The 15,850-nt window shown below is 38.6% G+C and overlaps 1 protein-coding gene across 1 annotated transcript; it reads right to left on the bottom strand.

Annotated features, from left to right (window-relative positions):
• Positions 1–4,107: 4,107 nt before the first annotated feature.
• LOC115956610 lies at positions 4,108–4,962 on the bottom strand. Its single transcript, XM_031074934.1, has one exon. It carries the CDS (start codon positions 4,960–4,962, stop codon positions 4,108–4,110), a length of 855 nt encoding a protein of 284 aa, XP_030930794.1.
• Positions 4,963–15,850: the final 10,888 nt, after the last annotated feature.

Here is a 15,850-nt window from a genome sequence, read left to right as displayed (position 1 = left end):
TCTATTTAACACTTAGATAAAACTGCATCAAGATTAATTTCTCCCAAGCCTATGGTTCGAGGAGCCACACATGACTTGAGTTCTGTTTAACACTTAGATAGAACCACGTAGTAGTCAATTTCCCCTAGCCTGTGGTTTGAGGAACCACGCAGGACTTGGGTTCTAGTTAACACTTAGATTGAACCGCGTAGTGGTTAATTTCCCCCTAGCCTGTGGTCGGAGGAGTCAGGCAGGACTTGGGTTCTGTTTAACACTTAGATAAAACCGCATAGTGGTTAATTTCACCCTAGCCTGTGGTCCGAGAAGCCAGGCAGGACTTGGGTTCTATTTAACACTTAGATAGAACCGTGTAGTGGTTAATTTTCCCCTAGCCTGTGGTCCGAGAAGTCAGGCAGGACTTAGGTTCTGTTTAACACTTAGATAAAACCACGTAGTGGTTAATTTCCCCCTAGCCTGTGGTCCGAGGAGCCAGGCAGGATTTGGGTTCTGTTTAACACTTAGATAGAACCGCATAGTGGTTAATTTCCCCCTAACCTGTGGTCCGAGAAGTCAGGCAGGACTTGGGTTTTGTTTAACACTTAGATAAAACCGCGTATTGGTTAATTTCCCCATAGCCTATGGTCCGATGAGCCAAGCAGGACTTAGGTTCTATTTAACACTTAGATAAAATCGCGTACTGGTTAATTTCCCTCTAGCCTGTGGTTCGAGGAGTCAGGCAGGACTTGGGTTCTGTTTAACACTTAGATAAAAATACACAGTGGTTAGCGCCAAGAATACGAACTTTCATTAATAATAGTACCTTTTCAGGTTGTTTATATTCCAAGGACGTGGTACTACATGTTCATCCAAATCTTCTAAAAAGTAGGCCCCTATGCCAGCCACCGAGGTGATACGATATGGCCTTCCCAATTTGGTCCGAGCTTTCCTTACGCGGGATTTCTTGCAGTGCCCAGAACTTTTCTTAGTACCAGATCCCCAGGTGCTAGGGGTCTTAGCTTCACCTTGGCATCATAACCTTGCTTGAGCTTATGCTGGTAGTAGGCGAGTTGGACCATTGCTCTCTCCCTTCTTTCCTTGATGAGGTCTAAGCTTTTTTCCAGCAGCCCGTTGTTAGCATTAGGGCAGAATGTGTTGGTCTTCAGTGTTGGGAAATTTGTCTCTAGAGGAATGATGGCCTCAACTCCATAGGTCATTGAAAATGGGGTCTCCCTTGTGGACCGACGTGGCGTGGTGCGGTACGTCCACAGGACATGGGGCAGTTCTTCTACCCACCTTTCTTTCACGTCATCTAATCTCTTCTTCAACCCATTTACTATAACCTTGTTGACGGCTTCGGCCTGCCCATTCCCCTGTGGGTAAGCCGATGTGGAGTACATATTCGCAATTCCTAACTCGCTGCAATACCTTCTGAAAGCTTTACTATCAAACTGGAGACCGTTGTCCGAGATTAGGGCGTGAGGGACTCCAAACCTGGTGACGATGTTCTTCCAAATAAATTTCTTAGCATCAACGTCTTTAATGTTTGTCAGCGGCTCAGCTTCAACCTATTTTGTGAAATAATCCGTGCCGACGAGAAGAAACCTTTTATTCTCCACTGCTTTAGGAAATGGTCCTAGGATGTCCAGGCCCCACTGCGCGAATGGCCAAGGGCTGGACAGCGGATTAAGGGTACCGCCTAGTTGATGTATATTCGGGGCGAACCTCTGGCATTGATCGCACTTCTTCACTTACTCATGCGCCTCTTTCTTCATGCTCGGCCACCAATAACCTTGCGTTATGGCCCTATGGGATAAGGACCTACCCCTTGTATGGCTTCCACAAATTCCTTCGTGTAATTCCTCTAGGATAACCTCAGTGGCATCTGGGTGTACGCATAGTAAGTACGGTCCTGAAAATGAGCGCTTATACAGTTTCAAGTCCTCGGACAGCCAGAATCGAGAAGCCTTTCTTCTAATCTTGTCGGCCTCGCTCTTCTCTTCGAGTAAGATGTCATCCTTTAAAAACAGTACTAGATGTTCCATCCAGCTAGGCCCTGCCCTGACGCTGTGAACATGCACCAACTTGGTTCTCACCATCAAGGGCCTGTATAGATCTTCTACGAGTATAACTCGAGGGAGGGATTGCGTCGAGGAGGTGGCTAGCATGGCAAGGGAGTCAACATGGGTGTTTCCACTCCTGGATACATGCATTAGGCTGAAATAGTTGAAACACGCCTGTAAGCGCTTGACTTGGACTAGGTACTCTTGCATTCTTTCATCCATCGCCTCCAATTCCCCATTTACTGTTCCTACGACAAGTCTTGAGTCCGAGAACATGTTTATGGATTTCCCGTCAAATTTCTGGATCATAGACATTCCTTCCAACAAGGCCTCATATTCTGCCTCGTCATTAGTGGCGGAGAAGCCTAGTTTTAACGATTTTTCGATGGTAATCCCCTCGGGGGAAATCAGGACAAGCCCCACCCCAGAGCCCCCTTGATCTGTCGTGCCATCCACATATGCTTTCCAATAGGCGGGACTTGGCTGAGAGACTGTGCTGACCAATTTCTCGTCCGTGATTGGTACCTCTTCCCCTTCTTCTGGTGAGGGTTCAGCAAACTCAGCTACTAGGTCCACGAGGACTTGGCCCTTCACAGCGCTGCGAGGCATGTATCTAATGTCGAAGGCCCTAAGAATGGTCCCCCACTTAGCTATTCTTCCTGTGCAATCGACAATCCTAAGTATTGATATGAGCAGGAATTGAGTTAATACAACAACGGTGTGTGCTTGGAAATAGTGGGGGAGCTTCTTGGTGGCTTGTACTATCGCCAGGATGGCCTTTTCCAGGGAGAGGTAACAGATTTTTGCCTTATGCAACTACTTGCTCACGTAGTAGACAGGCTGCTGTATGCCATTATCCACCCGGATCAGCACCAGGCTGACCGCATGAGGGGCCATGGCAATATAGGCGAATAAAACCTCGTCGGCTTCGAGACTGGACATGATTGGCGGTCGAAACAGATACTCTTTAAGCTGCTGGAAGGCCAGGGCACATTCTTTTGTCCACTCGAACCCTTTTCACTTATTCAATAAGAAAAAGAAAGGCCTACGCCGATCTGCCGATCGAGAGATAAAATGGTTCAAGGCGGTGATCATGCCAGTGAGCTTTTGGACCTCCTTGGGGTTTCCAGGAGGCTGCAGGCTATGGATAGCTCAAATTTGGTCGGGGCTGATTTCAATACCTCTATGGGTCACCATATAACCTAAGAATTTCCCTGATCCCACTCCGAATGAACACTTGGACGCGTTCAGGCGCAGCCTGTACTTTCTCAGAATTTCAAAGACATCGCCGAGGTCCTTCACATGATCGAACACTAACTTACTCTTCACCACCATGTCGTTTATATAGACTTCGATGCTCTTACCCATCTGTAGTTCAAACATCTTGGTCATCATCCTTTGGTAAGTCAACCCGGCGTTTTTCAAGCCAAAGGGCATCACCTTTATAGTGGTAGTTTCCAACGGGGGTGACAAAAGCCATTTTTTCTTGGTCGTCGGCAGCTAGGGGTATTTGATGATAGCCTTGAAAGGCGTCTAAGAAGCTCATTCGAGGGTGTCCCACGGTCGAATCCACCAATTGGTCTATCCGAGGTATAGGGAAAGGATCCTTCGGGCAAGCCTTGTTCAAGTCTATGAAGTTCACGTAGACTCGCCACTTCCCACTCTTCTTCTTCACCACAACTGTGTTGGCCAGCCACTCGGGGTAAAAAACTTCTTTGATAGCCTCTGCTTTCTTCAATTTCATCACCTCCTCTCTCACCACATCCGCATGCTCTTTCAATGGTCGCTGAGGAGGTTGTTTCTTAGGTGTCACGGCCGAGCTAATATTAAGGTGGTGGCAAATAAAATTTGGATCGACCCCTGGAGCCTCGTAGGCGTCCTATGCAAACACGTCCATATTCTTTCTGAGAAAGTTAATCAGTTTTTCCTTCTCTTGGGGCGGCAGTTCTGAGCCGACCTGAAAAAATCTTTCCGGATTAGAGCCCACAAGAACTTTTTCCAAATCCTCACAACTCGCCTTGTTGGCGAGTCCCCCATCTCCCGGGGCCAGAGCTGGGGTCGTTAATTGCTACAAGCCGTCCTCAGCAGTGGTAGAGGGTTCAGTACTCAATTGTCGTGAGATGGTAGACACCATGCATTGCCAGGCTATGACTTGGTCCCCTATCACTTCTTTGACCCGACCCTCTAACGGGTACTTCACCTTTTGATGTAAGGTTGATGATACAACTCCTAGGGCGTGAAGCCATGGTCTGGCTACAATGGCGGTGTAGGGCGAGTATGCGTCCACCACTATGAAGTCCACCTCGACTATGTCCGAGCCTATCTGTATAGGCAGCCTAATCAGGCCTTTCGGAGTAATAGTTTTCCCATCGAAACTCACCAAAGGGGAGTCGTATGCTATCAGGTCTTCTGGTCTCAGCTTCAGCCCCTTGTACAAGTCGAGGTACATTACTTCCACGGCACTGCCCTGATTGACTAGCACCCTCTTCACGTCATATCTCCTAATCCTGAATGTGACGACAAGAGCATCGTCGTGGGGCTGGATGGTTCCAACTTTATCCTCATCCGAGAATCCGATTATGGGTGAGGCCATCCCTTTAGCCTTCTTAGACTCCCGATCGTCAGCTTCAATGGGGAGTCGGGCCACCGACATCACTCTAAAAGGATAGGAGCCAGTTTTTCCTAGAGTGGCAAAAATGACATTTATCGTGCCAATGGGAGGTCTCAATGTGCTTTGCCTTGCCTCGACGCTCGTCTGCTCCTGCCGTCCACCAGGATAATGCAAGAGGTGTCTCAGCTTTCCCTCTCGAACCAGCCGATCCAAGTGGTTTTTCAGATTCCTGCAGTCATCGGTGGTGTGGCCCGGCTCTTGGTGATATTTGCAATATAGGTTCTGGTTACGTTTCGCGGGGTCGCCTGCCATCCTACTTGGCCATTGAAAGAACAGTTCGTTCTTCACTTTCTCTAGGATCTTATGTAGTGGTTTCGGAACACAACATGGACTGCCTGTGCCCCGGTGGATCCAGACTGCTCCGAGTAATCCCTTCTTAGCCGGTTATTGTTGTTAATGCGGTCCGACCTGAAGTCCTTCCTCTCCTAAAGGACAACCTTCGCTTTGCCCTTTCCAGTCTGTTGGTCCTCTTCGACTCTCTTGTATTTGTCGATTCGGTCCATGAGTTGGCGCACGCTGGTGACCGGTTCCCAATCAGGGATTTTCTTAAACTGTGCTCTGTCGGTAGGCCTCTCTTGAATGTGCTGATGGCGACGTCATCGTAATTTCCCTCTATCTCGTTATACATTTCCCAATACCTGTCTGAGTAGGCCTTTAGGGTCTCTCCTTCTCGCATGGACAAGGACAGGAGGGAGTCTAAGGGCCGAGGAACCCTGCTGCTTGTTATGAAGCGAGAACCGAAAGCCTGTGTTAGCTGCTTAAAAGAATTTATGGAGTTTGGCTTGAGGCTGTTAAACCATCTCATTGCCATGGGTCCCAAACTGGACGGAAACACTTTGCACATCAACACCTCGTCCTTGGAATGGACAACCATCCTCTGGTTAAACTAGCTTACGTGCTTTACGGAGTCTGTCCGACCATTATATATGGCAAAGGTGGGTTAGTGGAACCACCGAGGGAGCTCAGCCCCCTCTATCCTACGCGTGAAGGGTGACTGAAAGATGAGGTCCAGGACCTTACTCATGGCATCGTTTGTTAGGCCCTTGTAAGACGAGCTTTTGTGGTCGCGTTTGTGAGGTTGCTCTTTCTCATAGGAGAAGGTTTCACTTGGCGGGGTTCTCGATCTCCGCCTGTACTCATTGTCCTTCTCATTGCTGGTGTTCCAACTGGGGGAAGGACGCCTTCGCTGCGCTCGGCGTAACCTCTTCTTTAAGTCATCGATTTCTTGCTGTAGAGCCTTATGATCGTCCTGCTTTTGGGATGCGTGACATTTCCCTTTCGAGCGACTTCTGCTTGTGTGGGAGGTATTTACGCTACCCTCTCATCGCTTGTCTTGATCTCTTTCCCGTTCAAGGTTCAAGAAGTTATCTTGTCGTTGGGAGTCTGCGTGTCCCGTTTGGCGTAGACATGATCCCTCCATCTCTAACGGTCTCACTTGCTGAGGCACAAGTTCTCCTTATAGCCAATTGTAGGGTCACGATTTAGGGCCCAGGCCCAACAGGTATAGGGTTCTGGCCCAAGGAGCCCGAAACAATGAATTTATAGAGAGTAGGCTATAGAACTAGGCCTTAACGAACTGTATACTAGCTAAAATTGGGCCATGCAACAATCGAGAGTAAGAAAACCCCCCTTCACGTCCATTAGATATTTAGTCTGAGGAGACGTGGAGGATATATATCAGTCCCTGCTCAAAGGCTATGGTTCTAGCACTGTTTTTCTGTTCTTAGTTCCTTTCTTCTTCGTCCCCTACTTCATGGGGGCTCCCCTCTCTTATATAGCCCTTTTGAAGTCATCAGGGCCTTACATTTATTGATCATCTAGACCTTCACTTAAGTGCATGTCCCATCAAACATCCCCCCCATCTTTCTGTGAGTTGTGGTAGCCGAAACAACACTGTTCACAAGTCCTCTCCACATTAATGCGGCTAGAAAAGTAGCTGTCATGCATTTAATGTGGCAGCTGCAACCTCTCCCTTGGCATCCTACGCTTTCTTCCTTCTTACGGGCTTGTGGGACTCATCCCTGCTACTAATGCTCATAGGGGTGGATCCTTCTAGCAGGTAGAGTGCATGTTTGAGCCATATTTGGTATGTCCGAGGAGACATTTCTCCTCAGACCACCTTTTAAACACCTTCAGGCCTATAAGAATTGGACTAGCGGCCCTTTTGGCACCCACGCCTTCTCCTCGGACATGGTCGAATTTTCATACGGGACCCAAGGCCTATTGTATGATCTTGGGCCTTTGCCCCTACAATTATAATTCCACATTTAATGTTAACACAACTTAAAGATATGTTTGACAATTTTTTTATTAAATTTGGCAACATTATAAATCCTCATTCAATGTTAATTAACACAACTTAAGATATGATATTTCTATTGCAAACCATATTCAAGGAAACTTAATGTTGCAAAATTTATGATTATAACATTGAATGTGGGATTATATTTGGTCCTATAAAATGATACGTATGTAAAACATCAATGTACCCATCAAACATAGTGTTCAAAAATACAATATGAGTTTTTTCAATAGAATTGTATTGTTGTTAATATTGCTTATTTTATCTATGACTAGTTTTGATACCGTTGGAGGATTTAGCTTTTTAAGGCAGAAAGTATTTGTAGAAGTCTTGAATGATTTAGGGTAAGGCTTGGATCTTACCATTCATTGTAAATCTGATGATGATGATCTTGGTGTCCAATTAATCAAGTATCCAGATGGCCTCTTTAAATTCAACTTTCGACCAAATTCTAAGCGCACTACCCTATTCTACTGTACTTTTTATTGGTCAAATGAGTTCCGTTGGTTTGATATCTACGTATCTGATAGAGACCATCCTCAATGCAATAACTGCTTTTGGAAGATTAGGCCTGCTGGTCCATGTAAGTAGTTAAATTACGTCACCAGCCAATATGATCTTTGCTGTTTGTGGAACTCAAATCAACTTAGAGTAGGTTTAGCATACGGTAATAGACACAATAATATAATAGTTATTCCTATAATTTAGTTATTGTTTGATTATGTTTTTATTACAGGGAATAGTTATTCCTATATATAAAGGATAGCTATTCATTCTTAAAATATTTGACAAGCATATTATTTTGACAAGCATATTATTCTCTATTCATTCTTAAAATGACATTAAGGGCACGTTTGATAAACTGTAACAATAATTACAAGAAATACAAAATGATGCAATATAATGCTTATTACTATTCATTTGTTTGGTGACAACACAACAATAAATAAACACTAAAGACAATGGAATGAAAGCATAGCTATTCATTAATATGAATTGCTATGCTTTCATTCCATTGTCTTTAATGAATAGCTATGCTTTCATTCCATTGTCTTCAGTGTTTATTTATTATTATGTTGTTACCACACAAATGAATAGTAATAAGCATTATATTACATCATTTTGTATTTCTTGTAATTATTGTTACAGTCTACCAAACGTGCCTTTAATGTCATTTTAACACTCGAAATCTCCCATCATATGATGCTTAGTTATTAAATAATAATTTCCTTATTTGTTACAAAAAGCATTTTCCAAAATAATATGCTTGTCAAATATTTTATTGTGTTAAATAAGGACAAAGTTTAGCTACAAAATTGGTTGTCACTAATGACTACATCTCCCACTAAAAAATTTAACATGGTTATATATTTTGAAAATCTAATTATCAGATTGCATGTTCTTTATGGAGGATTCTGGCATTTTACCCCTAATTTTGAAAAAAATTAGCAACATGCCCCTGTTTGCAAACTATATAGGAGTGTGCCCCTGTTTCGATACTCGATTATCCTAAAATTGAGTTCAATTAAATACTCGATTTGTAGAAAATCGAGTTATGCCCGATCAAACTTAAAAAAAATATATAAAAAAAAATTTCCATGGAACTCGAGTTTCAGGAAATCGAGTTCCATGCAAAAAATTTTTTTATAAGTGTGATTGCTCTATATTCAGGGAGCCCTATAGTGGCGTTTTTAAGCCCTATAGTGACGTTTTAAAGCCATATAGCGGCGTTTTTCTGCAAATATTTTTAGAAGTGTGATTGGCCCATATTCACGGTGCCTTATAGAGGCGTTTTTAAGCCCTATAGTGACGTTTTAAGGCCCTATAGCGGCGTTTTTTTGCAAAATTTTTTATAAGTGTAATCGCTTTATTCTGGGTGCCCTATAGTGATTTTTTTAGGCCCTATAGTGACATTTTTAAACCCTATAGTGACATTTTATAGCCCTATAGCGGCGTTTTCCTGCAAAAATTTTTTATAAGTCCCCATACCAAGTTCAAGGGGCCCTATAGTGGCGTTTTTAAGCCCTACAGTGACGTTTTAAAGCTCTATGGCGGCGTTTTGGAACTCGACTTCCCTAAAATCGAGTTCTATGCTTTTTTTTTTTTTTAGTTTTATTTGAAATAACTCGATTTTCTACGAATCGAGTATTTTAATGAAACTCGATTTTAAAGTAATCGAGTATCGAAACAGGGGCATATCCCTATATAGTTTCGAAAAAGGGGCATATTGCTAATTTTTTTAAAAATTAAGGGCAAAATGCTAGAATCTCCGTTCTTTATGTCCTTAACGCGCACATCAAATTTCGTGTCAATTATATATAATTTATTATTGTCAAAATCCACATCTAATAAAAAAAATATTGAGTGGAGTTGTAACTATTCACTACAACTAAGTTTGTAGCCGACCTTTTTCCATTATATAAAGAGTCAACATTAAATTTGTACTCTTTGATGTACTTGAAAATCTTAAAGGAAAAAGTTGCTAATCTCTATTTTCTTTTGTTAAATGAAGAGTTTATACATTATTTATCAAATTTTAATAAAAAACTATTAGTTGACCATAGATGTTTTGGATCAATGGTAAAACACAATCATCTTGGAGTGAATAATATGGATTGAAATGTTTTTTCTGGTTACTTAAGTCTTATTACTCAATTAATTGGCATATCCTTGTATTTTTATGACATCTAGGATTGAAATCCCTCTCCCCCATTGTAATTATAAAAAATAAAATGAAAAATAATAATAATAAAATAATAATAAAGTTTTAATGTTGATTCACTTAGTTTGTGCCCATTTTTTTGTATACAAAATGTCTTTGTATTATTTAATGGACAAAGTTTAGCTACAAATTTAATTGTAGCCGAAAGCTACAAACTCACTTAAAAAATTAATATGGTTACATATTTTGAAAATCTAACTGTTGGATTGCACGTTCTTTATATTCTCAACACACATAAAATTTTGTGTCAATTGAATTTTATTTACTATTCGATCTATTAACTTATTTTTTATGCATCATTTTAGACTACAAAAACTTGAGATTTTAACATTTGAATGATAACGTAGCTATTGATTTTTAATATTCTGAAAATTTTGTAAACGTGAAGAATATAAGAAGAAAATGTAATTCAACGGTAAATTTGTCAAAATCACATCCAATAAAAAGATATTGTGTGAAGTTGTAACCTTAGGCTACAACCAAGTTTGTTGCCAAACTTTGTCATTATTTGATTAGTTTAGTGCTTTAATTTGTTTTCTAAATGGAACTCAAAGAGTAATATATCACTGTTCAATCTAAAATAAAAATGGACAAAGTTTAGAATCAATCTTGGTTATAGTCTAAGGTTACAACTCTATTCAATATCTTTTTATTATATCTGATTTTTGACAAATCCACACTAAGGTTACATTTTCTTATTATATCCTCTATGCTTGCCAAATTGCAAAAATATCAAAGATCAATAGTTATATTATCAATCAAATGTTTAAATTTTGAGTTTTTGTAGTCTAAAATTATACATTAAAAGTAAATTTATGGATCAAATAATAAATAATATCCGATTGACAGAACATTTGACATGTGTGTTGAGGCCTAAAGAATATACAATTTAATGATTAGATTTTCAAAATATGTAGTCATGTTAATTTTGTTAGTGGGAGTTTTAGGCTCAAGCTAAAACTAAGTTTGTAGCCAAAATTTGTCCAATACAAAGTTCAAATTTGTATTAAAATTTTTAAATCAATTCAAAAGAAAAAATCACTTTCACATAGATTTCTGATGCTTATTGTCTCATTTCAAAAAACGATATCGTTGCCTAACGTGTTTAGAATAGTTTATCATGTGAGACAACTACAACTTAGCTTCGCTTGGGAGTTCATAAGGGAAGGAAATGGAATGGAATTGAATAATAATAAGGAAATTGAAATGAATGGAATGGAATGTATTTAAGTAAGGGAAAGGAATGGAAAAGAATGGAATGGAATGAAATTAAGTAACCTTGATTGGATGTTTTAAAATAAAGAAATGTAAAGGAATGAAAATGAATGGAATGTAAGTAATTTTGTTTGGGAGCAACATAAAGGGAATGGAATCATTTTATGACAATATTACTATTAGACCCTTATTTTAAAATAAATAGTTAAATATACAGGGGTATTTTTGGAGTTTTAGTAAAAAAAAGTATTAAATCTAATTCCATTCCCTCTAATTCCTCCCAATTTCGGGAGGAATGAAAATTTGAGGTTTTAAGGGAATAGAGAGGAATGAGTGTTCCCTTCTACCCATTTCTTTCCCTCCTACTTAAACTCCCAAACAAAGGAATGGACTTTCCATTCCCTCCATTAAAACTCTCAAATAAGGGAAGGGAAGGGAAGGGAAGGGAAAAATATTTTAAAATGATTTTTTTCATTCATTTCTATTCCATTCCATTCCCTCCTTCCAAGCGAAGCCTAAAACTCTCAAAAACATATCAAGCGGCAATATTCAACAAATCAATTTTTGAAGTTCAATTCCTACTCTCAATTAAAAGGCATAAACAATTATATAGTAAGTCTATAAATCCAAGTTATAGATACAAAGTGTACATCTCCAAATCCAAACCATAAATTAGAATTTCATAGGATAATTATAAGCCAAAAAATTCCAACAATAGGTAATCGGAAGTTAAAGAGCTATCACATTATAAATGGTCTTAAAGAACTTTAGATGAAAGCAGTTTAGTGTTGAAGACATTAAATTAATAAATAATTAGCTAAAAATCGAATAAGTAGAAAGTTAAAAATGTAATAATTAAATTAAAAAAAAATCAACTTAAAAATATTAAAACCTTATATAATAAAAAATTTATATATAGTTCACAAGGCTCCAGTTATGCAAATATTATGCTCACAATATAACACAAATATACAATGACTCTGATCAAAATAAAAAGATCTACATCGTGATCGAATGGGTTGTATGCAAGGTGTGATCCTTTTTGAAATAAAAGAGGTGCAAATTTACAAAGCACAAATTGTGCTCATGTTTTCCATCAAAAAATTAAATAAATAAATAAACACTTAAAAGGGAGTTTTACAACAACAAATACTTAATCATGCTTAGGTTTTTCAATTAAATTAAAGCATTTGACAACATTTTCTATGCAATATTGATATAGTACAAAAGCTAAAATAACAGAACACATCTACTTCAAGAAAATAATCTCGAATTCATGAGAGTTTCTCGAATCTACAAAGAGAGATAATTTGGAATCTACCAGAAAATATAGAGACAAACGTTTGAATCTTATTAAATTGAGTTCTAAATTTGAATAAACTTTTACAAACTGGAGGTCAATTTAATGGCTTTGGAAAACTTGTTTGACAAGAAAATATATTCTAAAAAAAATTCTAGTTGCTACCTAGCCATAATAGGACTCTAATTTGACTTAAAACGCATTAAATGCACATAAAATTATGGACATACTAATCCTAAGACTAAATTTCTAAAAATTACATAAAAATTTAAAAATAAATAAATAAATAACAAAAGTATAATTGTAGATTTTGTCCAACATTAGATCCCATCACTTGGAAAAAACTCATCCTTGAGTTGATATTCGAGATCTAAAATCTTCCATGCCAATCAAACAAATACTTTGAATGCTTCATTTTCTATCTTCTTGCCAAACTTGAAAGTCATCAACTGAGCAACTTGAGATTCTTTTTTCTTGGTTTTCATGCAATTGGCAAAATTTACCAAATAAGCGTAAGTGATTGAATCAAAACTTTAGTGTAGTGCCTCCCACCAAAATAATAGGAGTTTGAAACTTGCTTTGATTTGATTTCACCGAGATCATTGACAATTTTGACTTCAATTTCTTCCTTCCTAGACTCCACAATCTCGACTTTAATATCTTTCTTTATAATAGGATTTTCATTAATCTTCTCCACAATTTCAATTTCAAGATCTTCTTTTATAACGAGGTTTTCATTAATTTCCCTGTAAAACCTTATATTTTCTTCAACATGCAATTCCTCCCTTAATGTGGAATATGGCTCTTCAAAATAATTTACCAAATATGAACTTTTTGGCTAGTAATCTTGTTTTGTACATGACAATATTTCATCATCATTCCAAGGATAAAATTTAATAAAAATCATCTTTTTCATCCTTGGCCATGAATGAATTGTGTCTTTACCTTGTCAAATTCTATCAGACTATATGTATTCCCACCAACTTAAGGCATATCCACTAAGTTTATACAAAGCAAGTGTAACTTTTCTCTCATCAGAAGTATTCATAAAGTCAAATAAATCTTCTAGATCAAGTAACCAATCAAATTTTTAAAAAAAAAAAATAAAAACAACCATTAAAGGTTGCTATTTTTTTATAAGGCCTATTAAAATCTTGTTTGCCAATAGGTTGCCCGAGAGTAATGTCTCCATGATTATTATATTTAACCATATTGTTTCCATGCTCTAAAGACACTATTTAAAAAAAGATATTCGTGAGTGCTTGTTGTATGTATCATAATACTTGATGGCTGTCACGTTGATATTTGATGATTTTTCTCATTGGAATTGTTATTATCTTGCACGTTAGCCACAAGACAAGAATAAGTCAAGGTTTTGATATCAACTGATGCGGTGTAGAAGCCACAAGAAGCAAAATACGTCTATTTCAAAAAAAATTCATGGGGGTTCCTTGTAGATAGCATGGAATCCACTAGAAAAATATGAAGCAAAAGTATAAATTTGTATTAAACTAAATTCTGAATATGAAAAAATGTTTATAAACTTTGTTGATAAGAAAATATATTCTAAAATAAATCCAAATTTATGCCCTACCATAATAGGACTTTAATTTGACTAAAAAAAAAAACTTTTCTTTTGATAAGAAAGACTTAAAAAATATAAAATGCACCTAAAAGCAAGAAACTACTAAACCTAAACCTAAAATTTAGAAAAGTAAATAAAAAATAAAAAATTAGTAAATAACAAAAGTTTAATTGTAGATTTTGTCGTACAATCAAATATAAAATGTATTATTTTTCCTTTTGAGTGGTTGTAGGACAACAATTTTTTTTTTTTTTGCCATAACTTTGATGTGGCAAACTACGAGCAGTTGTCTATCTCTTTCATATGAGTCCAACATTTTATTTTTATCACTCATAATCTGGTACATTAAAGTTGTGGCAAAAAAAAGAAGAATTGCTATGTCCATAATATTTTCACAGTACTTTTACAATAAAACATAGGTAACTAGTTGTTATTGGCTATGGTGGGCAAAAAGTAATTTAAGTTGTAAATTCAAACTAAAACCGGTAATAACTTGCCACTTATAATTTATTGTGAAAGTGTTGTAAATATGTTGTGAACCTCACACTTTGTAAAGTGGTGGGCCTTGCTTGTAGTGTTGGGCTGCTCCCTGTTGCACTAGGCCCAAGTTTTCTAAATAAGGGAGTTGGGACCGGTCCAACTGCAACTCAATTTGGTCCGGCTTGTGCGCAAACTATGACTTGTTTGCCAGGAACATGCTTGCAGTAGGCGGAGCTGTTTCAGATAAGTTGTGACAGACAAACATGGTAATAATAACAAAATAAAATATCCTGGCTATTTAATAGAAAATGACCAAATGATCCCTATTCTAGAAACATAATCACAGTAATAATAATCACTTTTACAAAAAGAACAAAGGGAACAAATGGTAATATATGTGGGTTAATCAGAAGAGAAATAAGCCAGATTAAATCTAATCCGCGGGAGCAAAACTATAGAGGAAAGAACATTTCTTCTTAACGCGATTAATCTCCCAGGAAAGTCCTGCTGTGGAAATTAACTACCTTGAGGGAAACAGACCTGAATGGTTGATGCACAAAGGGCTCCTTTTGGTTTTGACAGAGAGCAGGATTTTGTGAGGGAGAGAGGAAATCAATCTATTGGTGCATGCCTGCCATTCTAACTCTCTATCTATTTTCTTTTTGGTTTTTCTCTTTTCTTTCTTTCCCTCACACTCGTTTCTTTCTGTTTCCTGGTATATCTTTTTGAATTCCTATTCCTTTGTTATGGTTCTCGTCCTTGTTCTCTCCCACTTTTTTTGTTCACGGCAAGGGTCTCTTTTTATAGTGTCTGCCGTGACCGGATTTTACTGTTTTAGCCCTTAACCTCCTTTGTCTGGTCTAGGTGTACTTGCCGATTACCACTGGTCCGTCTGTATGCCACCTCCCCCCCCCCCCAATCACTAAACAAAGAAGGGCATTTTGTTTGTTTATCTCCCGTGACACCCTTTCTTGCTACGGTCTAGGTTCTTTCTCTCTCCCTATCCTTCATGGCATGCATTTAGTGGTTCTAACTCAGCTTACTTCTTTTTGGTAGTATGTCATCCCAGCAGGACATTTCTCCCAAAAGAGCTTGAGCAGGAACTTCAAAAATAGATTTTTTCCCTCTCCCCACTGCCAAACCATGCCCTCTTACCTCTGATTCACAACCTCACCATGCCCTATATTGGCTGGGTACAGGCTAGTAGTGTCTGGGCCTTGCGCGTACCTCCCTTCCATGTGTGTCCAAAATCTGTCTGCTGCTCATTCGTCTGCCGTGGTCTGGAGGCTTGCCTGCATAGTTTGCCGTCCATTTTCTTTGACCTTTTATGTGAGCTGCTTTTCGATTTCCCACTCCCCTTAGGAGCTGAGCTTTATTTGATACTGTGCCTTACATTTTTTTTGGCCAATTTCTTGATTGCCTTCATTTCCTACCATATTATTCTGTCATTCTTACTGTAATGACTCAATCTTGCTGGGTCTTTTTAGGTCAGCCATTTACTCTTTCCTCCAGTGGCTTGGCATGACTATTGGTTCT

The sequence above is a fragment of the Quercus lobata genome, chromosome 8, assembly GCF_001633185.2.
Source record: "Quercus lobata isolate SW786 chromosome 8, ValleyOak3.0 Primary Assembly, whole genome shotgun sequence".
NCBI classification, from domain to species: Eukaryota; Viridiplantae; Streptophyta; class Magnoliopsida; order Fagales; family Fagaceae; genus Quercus; species Quercus lobata.
This window is presented reverse-complemented; position numbering and strand designations above follow the sequence as displayed.

Excerpts from the sequence above, each read along its gene's own strand:
- LOC115956610 (XM_031074934.1), bottom strand. The coding sequence starts at position 4,962 with ATGGCAGGCGACCCCGCGAAACGTAACCAGAACCTATATTGCAAATAT.